Below are 18,283 nucleotides of genomic sequence, written 5' to 3'. Positions count from 1 at the left end.
TTTAAAACCAACTTCCTGACAGTGACAGTAGCATTTCTATTCAGGCAGCAGTGAGGAAGTTACTTGACTTCGTGGCTCATTATAATCTATCTACCTGATTCCTTCTAAAATCTTCATTCAGAGTGTTAATGACCTTCTCTCCTTTTTAATGGTCTTGACAGCCCATTAATCAAGATAAACTTTCTTATGTAATTCTGTTGTCTGTTAACCACTTCTCTTAATATAGCTCCTATTTCACAGCCCTGCAGACTGTTTTTAAATCTAGCTAAAACATTAATTTAGGCATGAAAAAATTAACTCATGTAAACATCAACTCAGGTGCGGAAATAACTCAGTGAAGCATTGATACACTGTCAAAATACTGAAGACTAGATTTTTTATGATTCTGAAAGAAATGTACATTTAATTCTAATAAAAACAGAACTAAAGCTTTTAATTATTTTTGCCTGGTTTGTTGTGTTTTTATACAAAATATATTATATGATATAGCAAATTACTGCACATTGCAATCAAATTATATTTGTTTTTGCTTTGATCTTAAACTGAAAAATGCAGCCCTAGGTCCCTACCATATTAATAAAGCTTCTTGCTTATTTTTACCTGGAGAAAAACAGATGTTGTGTTATATGTGATGTTCCACAATGCCATCTGCACCCCCATGTTCAAAGCTCTAGATCTACCTATACGTGCTGGTATTTACAGTCTTTTTCTACATGCAGTCCAATCACTTGTATCCAGCAGGTAAAGTACAGAACAAGCTCTTAGTATTCTGGGACTCCAGTCTGCACAGCTTGGCATACTCTCTGATGTGTGGATTAGTAATTTAGGGTGCCTATACACATGCTTGCTCATGTTCTAATTTGAACAGGTTGGAGCAGATTCAATCAAGTCTGCTCTGAATTCAAATTAGAACGCTCCAGTGTTGCCTCACTGTTGTACGTATTAAGCTCCCACGTGTTTCAAAATGGCTGCAGGAGTGCTTTTTATCTAGACCGTGTCCAAGCGTTAGATAAAGTGTTCCATGGCCATTTTGAAATGTGCAGGGACTTAATATGCATGATGTTGAGCCGTTTTAACTAGAGCCACTGTCCGGTAATTGCTCTAATTAAAATGGCTCATCCCATCCCTGAGCACATGTAAAGACAGTCTTAACTTCTTTGTCCCTCAGTCTACCTCATTTGTAAAAACAAAAAAACAAAAAACCCAAGGCTGAATACTACTACCTTCCATGGCTACTGTGAGGCTAATTCAGATATTTTTATAATGGGTTTGAAAAGCCAAAGATGGAATGTGTTTAAGTGCCAAATATTATTGTAATAACTGTGAGATATATTTGGTTTTAGCCAAGAGCTTTTTTAACACCTATTCAATATCTATCAGTGCTTCTAGATTAAGTTTAGATGTCACTGGCACTAAGCATTTATTTTTGACCCCTCAGCTTAGAGCACTGAATCAAAACCTGACTCCAGTATGTGCATATATAAAGCTGAATTGACCTTCATCATGCACAAACATGAAGTCCTCTCACAGTCCTTTGAAAACGTACTATAAATGGAAGATTTTGGTGATACGGATGGAATGGCTTTCCTTGTCCCTGACCCAGCAAAGACTGAAGCATGTTCTTAAAGTGAATATTCCTGCACTGAATTTTCCATTTAAAATTAGGTAAGTAAAGGTGAAAGTACTTTTATTTACCTCACTCTTTCATGATAGAGGGTGTTTGTTTTAGCAACCAGCACTTCCTACTGAAAATAGTAGTCCCTTATTTTGGGTCCCTGATCTAGCAGCTAAACATGTGCTCCCAGAAGCTATTCTTATGCTTGAAGCTAAGTTCAAGAACTCGGGCGGATCAAGGGCTTGAAATATAACATGCAATTATTTTCAGTAGGAATTCCTGGCTGCTGATGCAAATATCCTCAAACTATGAAAGAACAAGCCAAATGAAAATATTTTCAACCTTTATTTACCTCTATTTAAATGAAAGCTTGCGAGTAATGTTACTTTATATCTGTAGTGAATGCTATGCATACTGTATATTTTTAGGTAGAAATCAATACTGTAGACTAAAATATATACCTATATAACAAAATTATTACCCATGTTAGTAATAAGGATAAAAAATGTCTTTGGTATGATAGACTAAATATTCAGATTGAATACGTAAATTTTGAACAACCTGGATGTGTTGAAAGGACGTGATAAAATATGTATTTCAAAGCCTAGTTTTGTGATCAAAGTCAAAGTTAATGATCAGGTTTCTGTATTACTTGCCTCTCTGTAGAGCAACAGTAAAACCAAAGGTAGGAACATTACTTTGAACTAAGCTGAATTACTACTGTTTAAAATGTAAATCAATTATAGGTGTTAAAGCAATAAGAAAATAACTAATCCACATGAAAAGGTATCAGCTGTTAATTAAACTCTATGGGAGCCCAGATGCCCCAAAATAGTAGAGTTCAAACAATGCACTCCTGGCCTCAGGCTGCTGGTCAATTGTTAATATCATGTATTTTTATTTGGAACAAAATGCTAAAGCTACTTTGAGTCTATAGCTTTTGCTAGAAAACCATCCTTGTGGCAGTGGAGAGGGGAAGAGTTCTTTGACAATAGAAAAAAGGAGCCCAGCAATTTACCAAAGACTCATGTATAATAGAACCAAAAAAAACTCTCCAAAAAGACAGTTCTTATCAGCTTGTTGAGGAAGGGGGAAAGATTAATATCTATTCATATTTTTTGGTTTCCAAATCTACTGAGGTTCATACAAGGATCTTTTGTTAAAAGGAATTATGAGCAACGCAATTTGCAGTTACCATAAACATATTTGTCTTTCTTTGGAATAAAGCGAACTATGTATATGTTCTTCCTCATTTCAAACTCCCAGAGATCCTTTGAAAAAGTTGCCTGAATGGGGAAGCTACTTTTCAGGAAAAACATTCAGCTAGCTTCAAATCAGATTGTAATTGTTCTTGGTATATATATTTCATTATGACTGTTTACAGAGGAGAAAAAAAATGCATCACTTAAAAAAAAAAAAAGAATTAGAAATCCACTTGATTGTTCCATGCCTGTACTGGCTTACATGGACAAACATGGATTTTACACATACAAATAAGTTATACTTGCATTCTGAGAGTATTAATTTAAAGCCAGAATTGAAAATCTGGCATTGTGTGTGGTAATTTGAGGGGGCTTTGTTGACAAGCTAGCAGTGTCCCAAGCTACATATATTCACTTTAGACAAAATAATTTATTAGACCAAGATATGGTTATTAGTTCTTTATAGCTGTTTTCACATGAAAAATTGTTCTTATGCTCTCTTTTGTGCTTTTTCCTTAGTATTACACATCAGAGTAATCATTAACTCGTCATAGGAATTTTTCTTTCCTCATTTAAGCCAGGACATGTCTTAATAGCCACTACATAAAAAGTTATTCCAAACTAAACTCAAGCATAAACAGCTGAAAAATCTGACACCAGACTCATAATATCAGTCTTTGGGTCAGTGGAAAATATCATCACATGAGGTTATAAAGAGAATGTTATACCGTGCCCCACCTCCAAAACAAAAGCAAAGCTGTTCTACCACACTGGAAAAGGTTCTTGATGGGCTTCCCCATCTGGCGTTCTGACTATCACTATGAAACAACTTGTTCGCTGTTCGAATAGCGAGGCAGTGGAATAGACTGCCTAAGGAAGTTGTGGACTCTCCATCACTGTAGGTGTTTGAAAGAAGTTGGACAGCCACTGGTCAGAGATGATCTAGACATAGCTATGCCTACATTCTGCTATGGCTTTTTTCCAGTCTTCTGGGCTTTGCTGGTTGCCCCCGCCCCTGCCTTCCTGCTATGTATGTCAGGGTGTTTTTAAGCCTCCCTCAGAGGCACTGGGCTACAGCCAAGGCTGGAAACTTTGACTGGGATGTGCCAGTGTTCCTGCTGGGACCAAAGCCAAAGGTACCTGACTAGAGGGTCTTGCCCTTCTGCTTGGGGTCAGACTGATTTGCCCTATTTGGGGTCAGGAAGGATTTTACACCATGGTCAGATATGGTAAAACTGTGGGGGAGGGGTTGCTTCTGTAGCGGGGGGCCACTACTCAGAATCTCATCAACATATACTGACAACATTTCATAGAAGCAGGACATTGGCTGCCATGATTCCCCTGCTTTACCTGTGGCAGATTAGGGTGTTAGGATTGTGTTGTGCCAGGGGTGACAGTAGTCTTACGTGGAGTTTAGACTATGGATTGTATGGGATGGTTTGCATAGAGATGATCCTGCCTCATGTAGGGGGATGGACTAGTTGACCTCTGGAAGTCCCTTCCAGCCCAACTTCTCCATGTTTCTATGGCTGAGAAAATAACTGCCCACGGTTACATTCATACAATGCATAAGAAAAAAGAATGAAAAACAATTGTCTTCTTGATTTGCAGTAATTTACAGGCAGTATCTGCTTAAACCAGCAGAGGGCAACATTTGATTGCTCAAAAACCTGACTTCAATTTAGCAACTGGTTTTGTTGTTATCTGCGTCTTAATTTTTTATATGGAATGCCAAATAACTGATTTAGTTTGTTGCTACAAACTTTACTACAAGTTTTTCATTTGAACACTCTTATAAAAATAATATAGTGACAAAAAATTAACCTGACCAAGAGTATCTTTTGAAAATCTGTCCTGTTTTTGTACAAGTTATATAGACACAGAACAGTAGGTATGAGGCATTCTCTCAGGCTCAACTATATGACTTTGGCCCTCTCTACTGTTGCAGCTATTGTGCAATTAATTGTTTAACTGTACAATTACCTTGAGACTAGCTACACATACAAAGTAGCTATCACACTATAAAAAGCTCCAGCCAGCTTTAATTTGCATGTGTAGCAGGGGTGCACCATGCCCAGCCAGGGCTGGGAGTCCTGCAGCTGAGGTCATGCAGAGTCATTCTTTAGAGTTATTTAGAAAAAGTAACAAAAAAAAAAAAAATCATATTCACCAGTTAGATAGTTAAACTCATGACTTCTGATACCTCAAGTTGGGTACTCAAAAGCCAGTGTGCACAGCTGAGAACTGAAGAATTTGGCAGACTCAAACTCTTATCCCAAGAAATATCATCAGACTTGCAGCTTAACTTTAAAGCGTGTTTACCTTCATGGCACCTTTCAGTTCAGAAGCATCATACTGAGCTGGTGTCTTCAACAGGCCCAAAATCACAGCTTCCAAGTGTCCTGACAGGGCAGATTTCAGTGCTGCAGACAGTTCCTTTTTTATAAAAGAAAAATCATTAAAACTCATTTCTGATCTCCAGACAAGTCAGTTTTCCATGGTTTTGAATATAAAAATCTGTTATTTCTTTTCCTATAGAACAAACGAGGAAACAGAACAGAGCACCTTTTGTGAAAGTTAAAAAGGAAAAATGGAACATGAAAAATTTACCTCATCCCTTTAAAGGAAATTATCAACAATCTGTTTTAAACTCCAAATTCTTGCTTTTAACTGTCTTTCAGTAGAGAGAAAAACAGAAACAGATGTGTCCATTTCCTAGGCAGTGGTATAACTGAGGGGAAAAGTCTGAAATTAGGGTCATCATGTCATTTTCAGATCTTATTTTACTGGCACCAAGATTAGTGTCCCTACCATGAAGTTAAGAAATGCCAAGTCCCTGGGATCAAATTTGGGACTAAAAGAAGTCAACTATAGCCGAAATTAAATCTGGAGCACTCAAGAGCAGAGAGTGGAATGCATTTAAATCACTGATATTTCATCTAAACAAATACTGCCAAAATGAAAAAAGATTACTTTGATCTTAATCAAGTAGTGAAGGAGCCCAATTCAGAGAATCAAAAAGAGCCAAATGCACTTCAGCTCTCTTCCACATCTGTTAACTAAGCCATTAAATTAATCTTTCATAACATGTTCTTACAATGAATAAAATTACTCCACTACTTAACCAACACAACAAACAGGAGCTGGTGGGATGCTCTCATCCTTCCAATTTAACAAATATTTAAGTCCTCAAGTCCTATTCAAGGTGCATTAGCCCTTTGTACAAGTGTGAAAATAGTTTTATAGACTTGAGATCAAATAATGCAGGTCCTACATGCTACTATAATCCATTTCATTGGGGTACAGTTGATTCCAATTGGCTGTGTATGAATTGCAATCTGCACACTTCGGCTGACAAGTAAAAGAAGCCACAAATCAATTTATAGGGTATTAAAAAACTCAAGTATAATTCACACTATTAACATTTTAGAATGTCAAGTTCTTTTCTTTTAGGTCATCTGCATTCCAGTACATGACACTATTTCCTTTAAACAATTCTGGTTTAGTGTCAGGAGCAAGAAGCCCAGCACAATTTCAATGCAACATTGACATATGTAATGTACCTCATCTCTTCTTTGGAGACAAATGTTAGCTGCATTGAAGTTTCATTTTACTAAACATCTTACAGACATTTAAACAGAGCGGTTCAAAGCTAAGAGTAAAATGTAAAGATGGTACAAGGCTGCATATGCAATAAATCACCAGATAAGTAACAATGTGTTCTGTGGTATGTTGAATGTCAGGACTAATTTTATCACTAATGAAGTTCCCTGAAGGAAAGTATTGATGATAACTGCTTGCAGCAGACTCTGTCAGGAGTTAAGAAACTTTATTTGGAATAGATTTATTCCTAGCTGGGCTCAGGAAAGCAGCTCTTTCTCACATTTCAAGAATCTGGTGTGAACCAAGAAAGTTATTTATTTTAGCAAGATCCTACTGTCCTGGCTGGGTACCTAAGTGTGATACTATTCCACTCTGCTCAAGCCACTGAAAAACTGTCATTACAAAGTGGAGGTTGTCCCATTCCTCATTACTTTTGTTGTGTCTTTGTTTTAAGGCCAAGATGATGGTGTTATAGAAAAAAAAAAAAGGGGTGGGGGGGAAGATGCATTATTTCACAGATTTCATAGACATTAGGGCTGGAAGGGACCTCGGAAGATCATCAAGTCCAGCCCCCCGCCCAAAAGGCAGGAAGTCAGCTGGGGTCATTGGATCCCAGCAAGATAAGCATCCAATTTTCTCTTGAAGATGTTCAATGTAGGTGCTTGAACCACCTCCAGTGGCAGGCTACTCCAGATCTTGGGGGCTCAGACAGTAAAGAAATTCTTCCTTATGTCCAGCCTGAAATGGAATTGCAGTAGTTTATAACCGTTCGACCTCATCATCCCTTGGGGCGCTCTGGTGAATAATCGTTCCCCCAGATCCTGGTAAACACCCCTGATAAACTTATAGGTGGCCATCAGATCATCTGATGTTCAGAATGCCTAACAGGGAGGAATGGGATCACATGTAGGCACCTAACAGATGGAGTAGGATCTGGCACTATGTGAACAACTGAAGGGCTCTCCCAGAGGCATGCAAAATATGACCTATGGGTTAGATCTGACCTGCCAGGTAATTCCATCTGGTCTGCAGGGCCCCTCCATAAGCCCCGGCCTGCCCTTCTGCAAGCAGGTGCCTCCATGCAGGTGTGGCTCTGGTTGCCAAGCAACAATCCCCACCCCCAGCCTGGCCTGACCTGCCTCAGCCCCGAGCCAGGGGGTGCTGGCGACAAGAAGGCTCTGCTGGGCAGAGGCTTTTGCCTGGCTGCCCCATGGGTGTTCCCAACCTCCCTGCCTGCAGGACTGGAAATATAGGTAAGGGCCCCACTGGGCCAAAGCCAGGGCCAGGGACTCCTGCTGGGGGAAAGGGGGCTGGGAGCACAGGAACCACACGCTATGGGGCTAGGTTGGGCTGCCCCATGTGCTGCCACATGTGGCTGGGGTTTGTGGTGGGAGCGTAGGAGCTGCATGCTATGGGGCCAGGTGGGACTGGCCCTGCACACTGCCACCATGTTTGGCCAGGGAGTTGGGAGCTGCAGCTATGGGCATGGGTCAGGCTGGTCCTGCTGTTTTCCCCCATATGCAGCCTGGGACTTGGGTGGGAGCACAGGGCTGGGTGCAGCTGGCCCCGCAACCTGCTGCCAGGTGTGGTCGGGGACTGGAGTGGGAGCACTATTGAGCAGGGTGGGACTGGCCCTGCACGCTGCTGCCACCTTCAGCTGGGGACTAGGGTGGGAGTGCAAGAAGCTGCATGCTGTGGGGCCACTGCCACTACATGTGGCTCCAGGGACTCTCACGCTCCAGGGACTCCAAGGGCTTCCCCCCACCCCTCCCCCCCATACACACCCACATCTTCCCACTCCCCCACCATACCCCCAAACACACCCATACCCTCCCACACCCCCATAACCCCACCCCAACCACATACCACACACACCCCTGCACCTTTCCTCCCCCACACAGCCCACCCACCATACCCACACCCCATGCCCCCCACACCACACACCCCACCCACACCCCATACCCCCTCCACACCCACCCCATTACCCCCACACACAATATACAAGAGTAAGACTGCATTTTGTGCTATTATGCAATCACCTCTAAATACACTACACAACACATGTAAATCTGAACAAAATATTTAAAAAAATATTTAAGTTAAAATAAGTTATAGTAGATATTTGATTGTTTTAGTATACAATTGTGGGTTTTTTTGGTTTCAAGATGGCAACCTCCCTCCAAAGGTATACTTCTGGAGCAAGGGGAGGGATGTCCGGTGACAAAGGTCAGGGGTTATGGGTGGGACTTCCAGTCTCAAGATGGTGACCTGGGGGTAGGGCATCTGTCAAGGGGCAGGGCTATCCTTGCAGCCCTTAACAGATTACCAAAACTCATTAAGCAGCCCTCCAGCCAAAATAATTGCCTACCCCTCAGCCAGTGATTCCCAACCGGTGTGCCATGGAACAGGTGTGCCACAGAATTTTGCCATGGCAATTAGCTACAATAGGTATGAGAATGGGGGATGCTTTAACAGGTGTGCCACAGAAAATTTTTTATTAATGTAAGTGTATCTTGAGCTGGAAAAGGTTGGGAAACACTGTCCTACGCTATCTGTGTGCCTTAAGTGGATATCTGTTCAGCATAAATTCTTTAAGTTAACAGGACAAGTATCACTCAGGAAAACCTCACCAACCAAAGGCAAAGTAGTAGAGAATAGGTTTGGGTTGAATGGCTAAGAATTACACTGCCTAAATCATTTTTAACTGCAGCCAAAGTGTCTTGGGAGCTAGTGGTAACGCTGACAAAGGACTGCAATAATTCCTGGACATTCAGCAGCCGTTCCTTCCTGCCATTCTCTGCCGCTATGAGGAGCGAATTAAAAGAGAAATAGCAGGAAGCAAATATTTGATGAACTTAGTTTTCCATAAGTCATACATCTATGAATGGCAAATTGTTCCCAGTGAAAACTAGCATAGGGGTAGCACAGTCCTAAAGGAACAGACTGCTGATTGACTTGCACCTTGTAAAGCAGGGACGGGCAATTATTTCAGGCGGAGAGCTGCTTACCGAGTTTTGGCAAGCTGTCAAGGGCTGCATGGGTAGCCCTGCCCCTTGACAGGTGCCCTGCCCCCGGTCACCATTTTGGGACCTGAAGTCCCGCCCCCTAACCCTTGACCTTTGCCATCAGAAGTCCCTTCCCTTGGCTCCAGAAGTACTCCTTTCAGCTAGGGGTTTTGCCATCTCAGAACCAGAAAAATACCAAATTATATTCTAAAAAGCAATCATCTACAACATTCATTAATTTGATTTCAAAAAATATTTTTGTCCCGATTTACATGTATTTGTAAAGTGTACGCAGAAGTGACTGCACAATAGCTTAAAATGAAGTCTTACTCTTGTATATTGGGGGGGTGGGGTATAGGTTTATGGGGGCTGTGTGGGGGGAGGGTGGTTGGGTCTGCGAGTATGGCAGTGCATGGGGGGGGTGTAGGTGCATGTATATGGTGGGGTGTGTGTGGGACTCACCCTATGAAGATGCACACATACCCTGCCCCTGCCTGCACACACACACACACACACACACACACACACACACACACTGTCCCTTCCTCCACACGCACACCCCCCCGTACTGGTGGGGCCCCATGCTCCCTGGTCCAGCCATGCAGCTAAGCACCACATGGTGCTTAGCTGCATGGCTGGACCAGGAAGCAGGGAAATGGCTAGGGGTGGGGCGGGGCTGGGCTTCTGCTTCCGGATGCTGGCTCCCCCTGGCTCCTGTTGTCTTCGACAGGCAGCCTGGAGCAGATAAATACTTTCTAAATTTTTTAGGGGTCCAGCGGGCCAGACAGAATGGCCTGGCGGGCCAAATCCAGCCTGCAGGCTATATTTTGCCTGCCCCTGTTGTAAAGCAACAATGAGCAGGGCCAATCAGAGGTCCTCAGGGCTCTGTGCAAACACACACAGGGTGCCTGTGCATGTGAAGGATGCCTGCTCTGACATAGTCCAAGTAGAAAATGTCAGAGCAGACTTAAATCGAGTCTGCTGGAGCATTCCAATTAGAACGCCCCAGCAGCTTCACTGCCATGTGTACCCCCATGTTTCAAAATGACAGCAGAGGTGCTTTAACTAAAGCTCCTGAAAACCACCTTGGAGCACGTGTATAGACGCCCACAGACACAAAGCCTCAGGCAGACTTTGGTTCCTATTGCAGCACATAGACAGAGGGAGGAGTTAGCACCTGTATGGGTCATGTAGATATTCTTAAAAGGAAAGGTAGCCAACATAATGACTCAGTTTGCAAAAAACAGGAAAGAAAGTGAATCCATGAGATGTGTTATGTAATGATCTACACTGTGAGCAGTAGTTCATGAGCCACTGCTGTAAGTACAGAATAAATCAAACCCAACTTTTTGCTCTAGCTTCATAGTATATCTCCAGGGAAATTTGTAAGATCAACCCTAGATGTTATTTTTGGTGCGGGGAGCCCTACTTCATCAGACAGGATGTGCCACATTCCATTTCCTGCTCCTTTACCACCTACTTATTTGTTATCACAGTTGCACTGGAAGCTTTACACTCACTGTTTCCACTGTTTCCTGAGGTTGCTTTCGACTTTGGCACCTATACAATCCCAAAGACTGTATGGATTCCAAATTATAGTTTTTGCAGTATTCAGCATGCCTTTGGGTTAGGTGAGGAAAGGATGATAAGCAAAGGCAGGAACATTTGATAAAAAAAAATGCTGCAGAATTTTCTTTGACAGTGTTTTTAAACAGAGCTTCAGCAGGGCCCAGTTTACGTGCAAAATTGCCCTAATGGGATTTGCTCTCAGTCTGGGGGATGTGTGGTTGAGTCCATTCATCCCAATGTATAGATTAGTTCTTGCGTGTACCTCTGTAGTCAACTTGTACATACTACCTTGAATACAATGTGTACCTATATCAAACATGTATTAAAAAGTATTGAGAATTTTACAAATTTGGCTCTGGATTTGTATTTAAGTTTTAACTGAGATTTCAGGGCTGCCTGTTGGTGTCTGACAAATCTGAAAGAAATGCATTCATCACAACCCTAATTGGACTCTATGCATACTTTTCTTCTTTTATGTTGACATAAAACTTCAATTACAGTAAGATTTTAAAACTGTTCAAGAGAACATCTCTTGACTCCCTGTGAGCAAAGCTCATTTTATGGATAGATCTACATATTTTATAAGTTTCTTTTTATCAACAGATTGGTAAACTGGATATTCTTGACAGGGTAATATCTAGTGATAATTCAGCTGGTGAGTTCACTTTGTTCAGTATCTGCATGATTCACTGCACAGTTGACTGCCAGTCATTTAGGCTGACTTAATAAATGAAATTTCTTTTTGCTGATGCACATTAACATACAAATCCCCCAGACCCTCTCTCTCCCACTAGTTCTGAGACCTTCAGGCATCATATGAACAAAAGTTTTTTGCAGGCTGAAGCATATATTTTGCTTCCTATATAAGAAAATACAAAATTGATACCATTTAAAACAATATCTACAATGTCATGATAGGCTGGTTGCAAGACAGTTGGCTTGATGTACTAAGACTCTCCATCTTACATTGAATTAATTTACAGATGTGCACACTCATCATTTCTGGAAGCAGGCCCAGAGGTACTAACTATTTGGAGCAGGGAGCAATGATGTAAGAGCTGGTGTTAATAAGGCCCCTGACAAATGTTACATCTACCCTGCAATTAAATGGTTAATTACACCATAAATTTAGACATGCTACATATGCAAAGTAATTATCACACAATAAAAATGGCCATAAAAATGGTCAATCACAAAGATGTCTGAAAAATGTAGAACGTTTGTGCAGCTGGTTTCTGGCCAGGTCCTCCAACATCCCTGGGTAGACTACTGCTCCGCCACCTCTGGGCACTCTCCGACTCATGCTGAACTCTGCTACTTCAGGGTGCCTCAGCAGGACATGCCATGACTCACCGCCCCTCCTCCCTTCCCTCAACCAGCTTTCAAAGCTGCTTCTTTAAGTGGCTGTTAGCACCTCTTCCTGTGAGAAGCAAAGTGTAAACAGCCTCTCAACATGGCATGCTGTACTCGTATACAATAGGAACCTGTGGGTGCAGCAGTTCCAAGAATGTCACTGATGGAGGATCCAGTTCACAAATGTCCCTGGACAGAAGTATCCAGGTCCAAGTAGAACCTTCACCTTTTAGAGATTGCATTGCTGTCAAAAAGCCACGTGGGGTGGGGGAGTACTCAGACCATCATGCTTTCCAGGGGTCAATGCCTGGAGTTTTCCCCGGGATACTCCTAGAGCAGGGTTGCTCAACTTCTGGCCCTTGGGCCAAATGCAGCCCATGGAGCCATGGCACCTGGCCTGTGGGGCTCCTCACTGGGCAGGAAATTTGGCAGTGGGGGAGCTGTGGCCATTAATATGTCCATCATTCCTCTCCATGGGGCCAGGCTGGGGCTGGATCACACCACCTTCCCCTGCAGGGCCAAGCCACGTGCCTTTCCCCCCATCCAAAAGACCAGATTGGGGCTGAGCCATGCCCCTTCCCCTCAGCCAAGCTACACCCCTTTCCCTTCCGACACAGGTCTGGGTTCAATTAACACTGACAGCAGGACAATTCACCTCAAATCTAGTCACAAGGTGTAGAACAATATAAAAGTATGGATGGTCCCTATACCTTCTTAGTTCTCCTCTGATAGGCAAAGGCGATGTCCTGCCTCTGTTCATTGCTGCGGTTTGTCAGAATGTTGACGATGGTGACCTCATCCACACCTATTAAGGCATAAGCAAGAGGTTATGGAAAATTCCCCCTCATGTTGGTCTCCATTATTAACACAGCTTAACACACTTGAAATGTAGCATAGCAACATCCATAGTAAGGATCATCGGTAACACCAGCACACCACACCCTCAGAATAAGTGTAGCCAATTGCAGCCCACATTTTCAAAGAGATGGCTAATGAAGGTGTGCATACTTGTATGACAAATGGGCTGCAACTGATGTGCTACTTTTATCTTCTATTTTTTGACTGAATACAAGTCACACAGTATCCTACTAGGATATTCAAGAATACGTTGCCTGTAGAACAAACTCGAACTGGAATGCATTACAGTCTACTTGTGAAATTTTGACAGAGTGATTTAAATTAGGCTTCTTGTTAAATCAGTTGTTTTTCCAGATCACTCTGGGCACTTAACTGTACTCCAAACAGAACGATGAGTACAAAGGCCACTACGTTCCCTTTTTTCAGCAGCCCACAGGCAAAAGGGTCTTGTATCTTTGATATTTACTGAGGGAATCATATTAATCATACTGCCTTCCAGAAATCATCAATTGGATAGGGGGCATGAGGTTTTCTAGGTTGCCTAGGGGATTTGGATGCTTGATTCTCCAGTTTTGTTTAATAGTTACACTACATAAGAGTCAAATGTTCAGTAGCATCTTAAATGAAAGTTTCTAGATCCATGCATGTAAAATACAATTACACTCTGAGTGCAAAGAGATCATTTGCATTTATTGTTGTTGATAGTCACATTATCCAGCCTCCTAACAGAAACAATTCCAAGCCCCTAAATTCCAGGTAGCTGACACTTACTGCTCTGCTATAGGACCTGTCATGTGAGAGTACAGACCAACCTTCCCAAAGGCATTCCCACCTTTCTGTCTTGCAAATGGACTCTTCTATAAGATAAATCCAAAGCCCAATCAAGTCAGCTGCCACAGTTCTCATTGGATTAGGTATCAGGCCCATAACCCTTTCCCTAGCCAAGTGGAAAAGTTGAAATCTCTGTTGATAACGGTCTATGAAATACTTCTACATTGCTAATCAATGAGATTATAAACAACTGATCATCACATATCCAAATACACTAATTAAGTTGTGCATTCACGACCAAACTTACAGAATTCATAATCCAAAAACTAAGGGCTAACATTAACTAATTTTTAATACCCTGTTAGAACAAAGAGATGGCTTGCACTGTGACCTAACCTATAGTTGGATAAAAGAAAAAAAAAACATTTAAAAACATACCTCTAGTCGTCAGGAATAATCAGAAACCACAATAAAACCACATTCTTGTTAATAATAAAGTGCCAGAAACACAGCTGATATTTTTAACAGTTTCTTTGCCTCTGTTTTCTTGAACAGGGACCAGGACATCCCACCTACCAGAGGTAGGGACAATCTCAGGGATAGCTCTGTCAGAACTTCAGTCAGCGCAGATGTAGTTAGGGACCTTCTGGAAGGGCTAGGCATTTTTAAATCTGCAGGCCCTCCACCCAAGGGTGCTGAGGGAGCTGGCAGGGGTCATCACGGAGCCCTTGGCCCGGCTGTATGAGCATTCGTGGTCATCTGGCCAGGTGCAGGGGGATTGGAAACTGGCTAATGTGGTCCCAATTTTCAAGAAAGGGAGGAAGGAGGACTTAAGTAACTATAGGCCCGTAAGCCTCACCTCGGTGCTCAGGAAGATCTTGGAGAGGATCATCAAGGAGCATATCTGTGGGGGGCCTGCAGGGGAGATCATGCTCAGGGGCAACCATCATGGGTTCATCAAAGGCAGGTCTTGCCTGAACAACCTGATTGCCTTTTATGACCAAGGAACTAAATCCTTGGATGATGATGTTGCTGTGGACATAGTCTTTCTAGACTTTAAGAAGGCCTTTGACACTGTCTCTCACCCCATCCTCATCAATAAATTAAGTGACTGTGGCATTGATGCCTACGCAGCTGGATGGGTAAAAAATTGGCTGATGGGGCACACCCAGAGAGTAGTGGTGAATGGGTTGTACTCAACCTGGCAAGATGTGAACAGTACCCCAGGGCTTGGTCCTCGGGCCCACACTGTTTAACATCTTCATCAGTGACTTGGACGAGGGGGTGGAAAGCACGCTGTCCAAGTTTGCTGATGACACTAAGATGTGGGGTGAGGTGGACACACTTGAAGGGAGAGAGAGGCTGCAACTAGATTTAGACAGACTACAAAAGTGGGCAGATGAGAATAGGATGGGGTTCAACGTAGACAAATGCAGGGTGCTGCACCTTGGGAGAAGGAATCCACAGCATACATACAGGCTGGGGAGTTCCCCTCTTGAAAGCACAGAGGCAGAAAGGGATCTTGGAGTCATTATTGACTCCAAGATGAACTTGAGCCACCAATGCCAGACCACAGCCAGCAAGGCCAGCCATACCTTGTCATGCATCCAAGGATGTATCTCAAGCCGGTCCAGAGAGGTGATACTCCCCCTCTATGCAACTTTGGTCAGGCCACAGTTGGAGTACTGCATCCAGTACTGGGCACCGCACTTCAAAAGGGATGTGGCCAGCCTGGAGAGGGTTCAGAGGAGGGCCACGCGCTTGCTGAGAGGGCAGCAGGACAGGTCCTACGAGGAGAGACTGACGGACCTGAACCAGTTCAGCTTCAGCAAGAGGAGGCTGAGGGGAGACCTAGTGGCTGCCTACAAGCTCATCAGGGAAGATCAACAGCAAATAGGCAGATCCCTTTTCTCCTCAGCACCACCTGGGGTGACGAGGAACAATGGTAATAAGCTGATGGAGAATAGGTTTAGGTTAGAGATCAGAAGGCAATATTTTACAGTTAGGGTGGCCAAAATCTGGAACCAACTTCCCAGGGAAGTGGTCCTCGCCCCTACCTTGGGCAAATTTAAGAGGAGGTTGGACGATCACCTGTCTGGCGTCTTGTGAACCCAGCATTCATTCCTGCCTGTGGCAGGGGGTCAGGCTAGATGATCTGTTCAGGTCCCTCCTGACCCTAGCTACTATGAAACTAGGAAACAAATGTTTAAAAACATGGAAAAAAAATAGTTGGTGCACTAGCATTTTTGACACTGACTATATGTGAACAGATCTTTAGAGGTCATCTTAGTTCAGGGTACTTTGATCCAACACGGTAGGCAGGCAGTTAAATTTTCACAAGGCCTAGGGTAAGGAGATATTGCTTGTTCAAGTGAAATCTTGTTTTCAATCTAATTTTCATACTCCATCTACTTTAACAAGCACAATTGATTTATCTAGGAGGAATAATGTCCAACTTGGATTGTACTGTATGCAGTAAAAATATTTATCGACTCAGAGCCCCTCAATTCCTCAGCGTTCATTTGTACACCTCTAGTTACAATTCAGCTCCTAGATAAACTGTTTGTATCACTAGCAGTGTACCAATTAAGATTTTTTGGGCTGACACTGATGGCCAATTATTAACGAGCCGTATCGGCCAATACCAATCTGATCGCTAATATGCAGCCCAATAGCTTGGAGAGCAGTGTCCAGCTGATAAGTCTGTTGGGGGGAAGGGGAGGGGTGGGGAGAAAAAGGGGTGGGGCAGATCGAAGCCCCTTCAGTGAGGAAGGGAGCAGGGCTGCGAATGGCTCGTTCGCAGGGAGAGGGGGGCATCTCCCGCCACTGCACGCACCCCCAGGGGAGCCATGGGGGGCATGTGCCCCCCAGATCTGTGCATGGGGCAAAGGTGGACTGGGGCCCGGGGCAGAGCCAGTGGGGTGCTGGGCCAGGGCTGTGCTTGGGACGGACAGTGGCGGCGCTGGGAGGGAAGCCTATGGGGTGGTAGGCCCTCCCCGCAAGCACTGCCGCCTGCCCTGAGCCAAAAAAAGCTGATTGGCGATAATGTCAATTTTCCTTTTATCAGTGCAGATACAGTATGGACCAATGTATCAGTGCACCTCTATGTATCACATATTCAACAGCAGTTAACCATAGCTGTCTGGACCTGCCAGTCAAGCACAGACAGAAGCAGAATGCCACAGCTGTAGAAAATATCCAGATACCACGTTCTCGTAAAATTTAAACCAGTAACTATAGCATATGGACAACCAGGCAGGGTGGCCAGAAAGGTTTTCATGGTGTTATGTTCTAATAACTAACTTTTTATTTGGTTCCTTGTTCTTTTATCAAGTTTTTACTTGATGCTGGTTCTGATAATCATCTGGCTTCTTTTTAAGCAAGACTTTTATAGTTTTATCCTCTAATTGAGAAGCTGGGGCTTAGAAGAGGCAAATGGGAATATATTATTGGGGAACTGTATGTGAACAGAACTGCTCTAATTTAGATACCACATTTAAAAAATAAAGTTTGAAGTTTGTATTACACCATGAATTTTCCAAACCAGTATTATCAAGACAGCTTCCTTCTCATTTCTGCATATTATAGGGCAAGTAATGGTGTCTGCAATAAATATTAGAAACCAAAGAATGGAACAGAAGTGATCAACAGAACTTATCTACACGCTGGCAAGCATCCATGAGAATCATTCTCTGTGTAATTTTTCTAAATTATTTACTTCACTAAGTGCTCAGTAAAGAAGCTTACTAAGAAGCAGCATCAGACATGAGGAAGCTGTTTGGAGGAGAATACTATCAATTATACAAGTGAAAGGGCCACTGTCTTAGGATAATTAAGCAGAGTGTCTGTGAGCCGAAGCTCCCAAGGGAGTTTCCTTGAACATCAGCCGTTTTTCCTGCTTCCATTGTTTTCACTTTTTCAAATTACACTTAAAAAAAAGGTTAATTGACAATCCCATGCTGTTACTCATTCTGATCTACACTACAATTTTTTCCTGGCACACACAGTTGATTAGGCATTGGAAAAGACCACACCCCCATGGTCTGTGTAGTTGGGCCAGCAAAATACCTGGTGCAGATGCTGATATGCTAACAAAAGAGGGCTTCTGCCAGCATATGCTGCATCTATGCTAGGTGTCTCTGACAACATTACTATGCCAACATAGGTATGGCAGGAGCAGCTCTGTAGCACACACAAACTATTAGCAACATTAGAACATGCTCATCTACCATGCAAATTCAACTCTCTCTCTCTCATATCTTTTGCAAATTTCCTACCACTTCATAATTTCCAAGCAGTCTGGTTCA

General features: G+C 43.0%; 1 protein-coding gene across 1 annotated transcript in view; it reads right to left on the bottom strand.

Moving 5' to 3' along the window:
* Positions 1-18,283, bottom strand: part of ANXA2 (annexin A2) — a 52,720-nt gene that overhangs the window by 9,931 nt on the left and 24,506 nt on the right. The window contains exons 4-5 of the mRNA XM_059714792.1: positions 13,058-13,152; positions 5,140-5,253 (exon numbers count right to left, since the gene is read on the bottom strand). Coding sequence (XP_059570775.1) covers positions 5,140-5,253; positions 13,058-13,152 — 209 coding nt within the window. The remainder of the gene's footprint in view (positions 1-5,139; positions 5,254-13,057; positions 13,153-18,283) is intronic.

This window comes from Alligator mississippiensis, chromosome 11, assembly GCF_030867095.1.
Source record: "Alligator mississippiensis isolate rAllMis1 chromosome 11, rAllMis1, whole genome shotgun sequence".
NCBI lineage: Eukaryota > Metazoa > Chordata > Crocodylia > Alligatoridae > Alligator > Alligator mississippiensis.
Note: the sequence above shows the minus strand (reverse complement) of the source record. Positions and strands in the feature narration are given on the sequence as shown.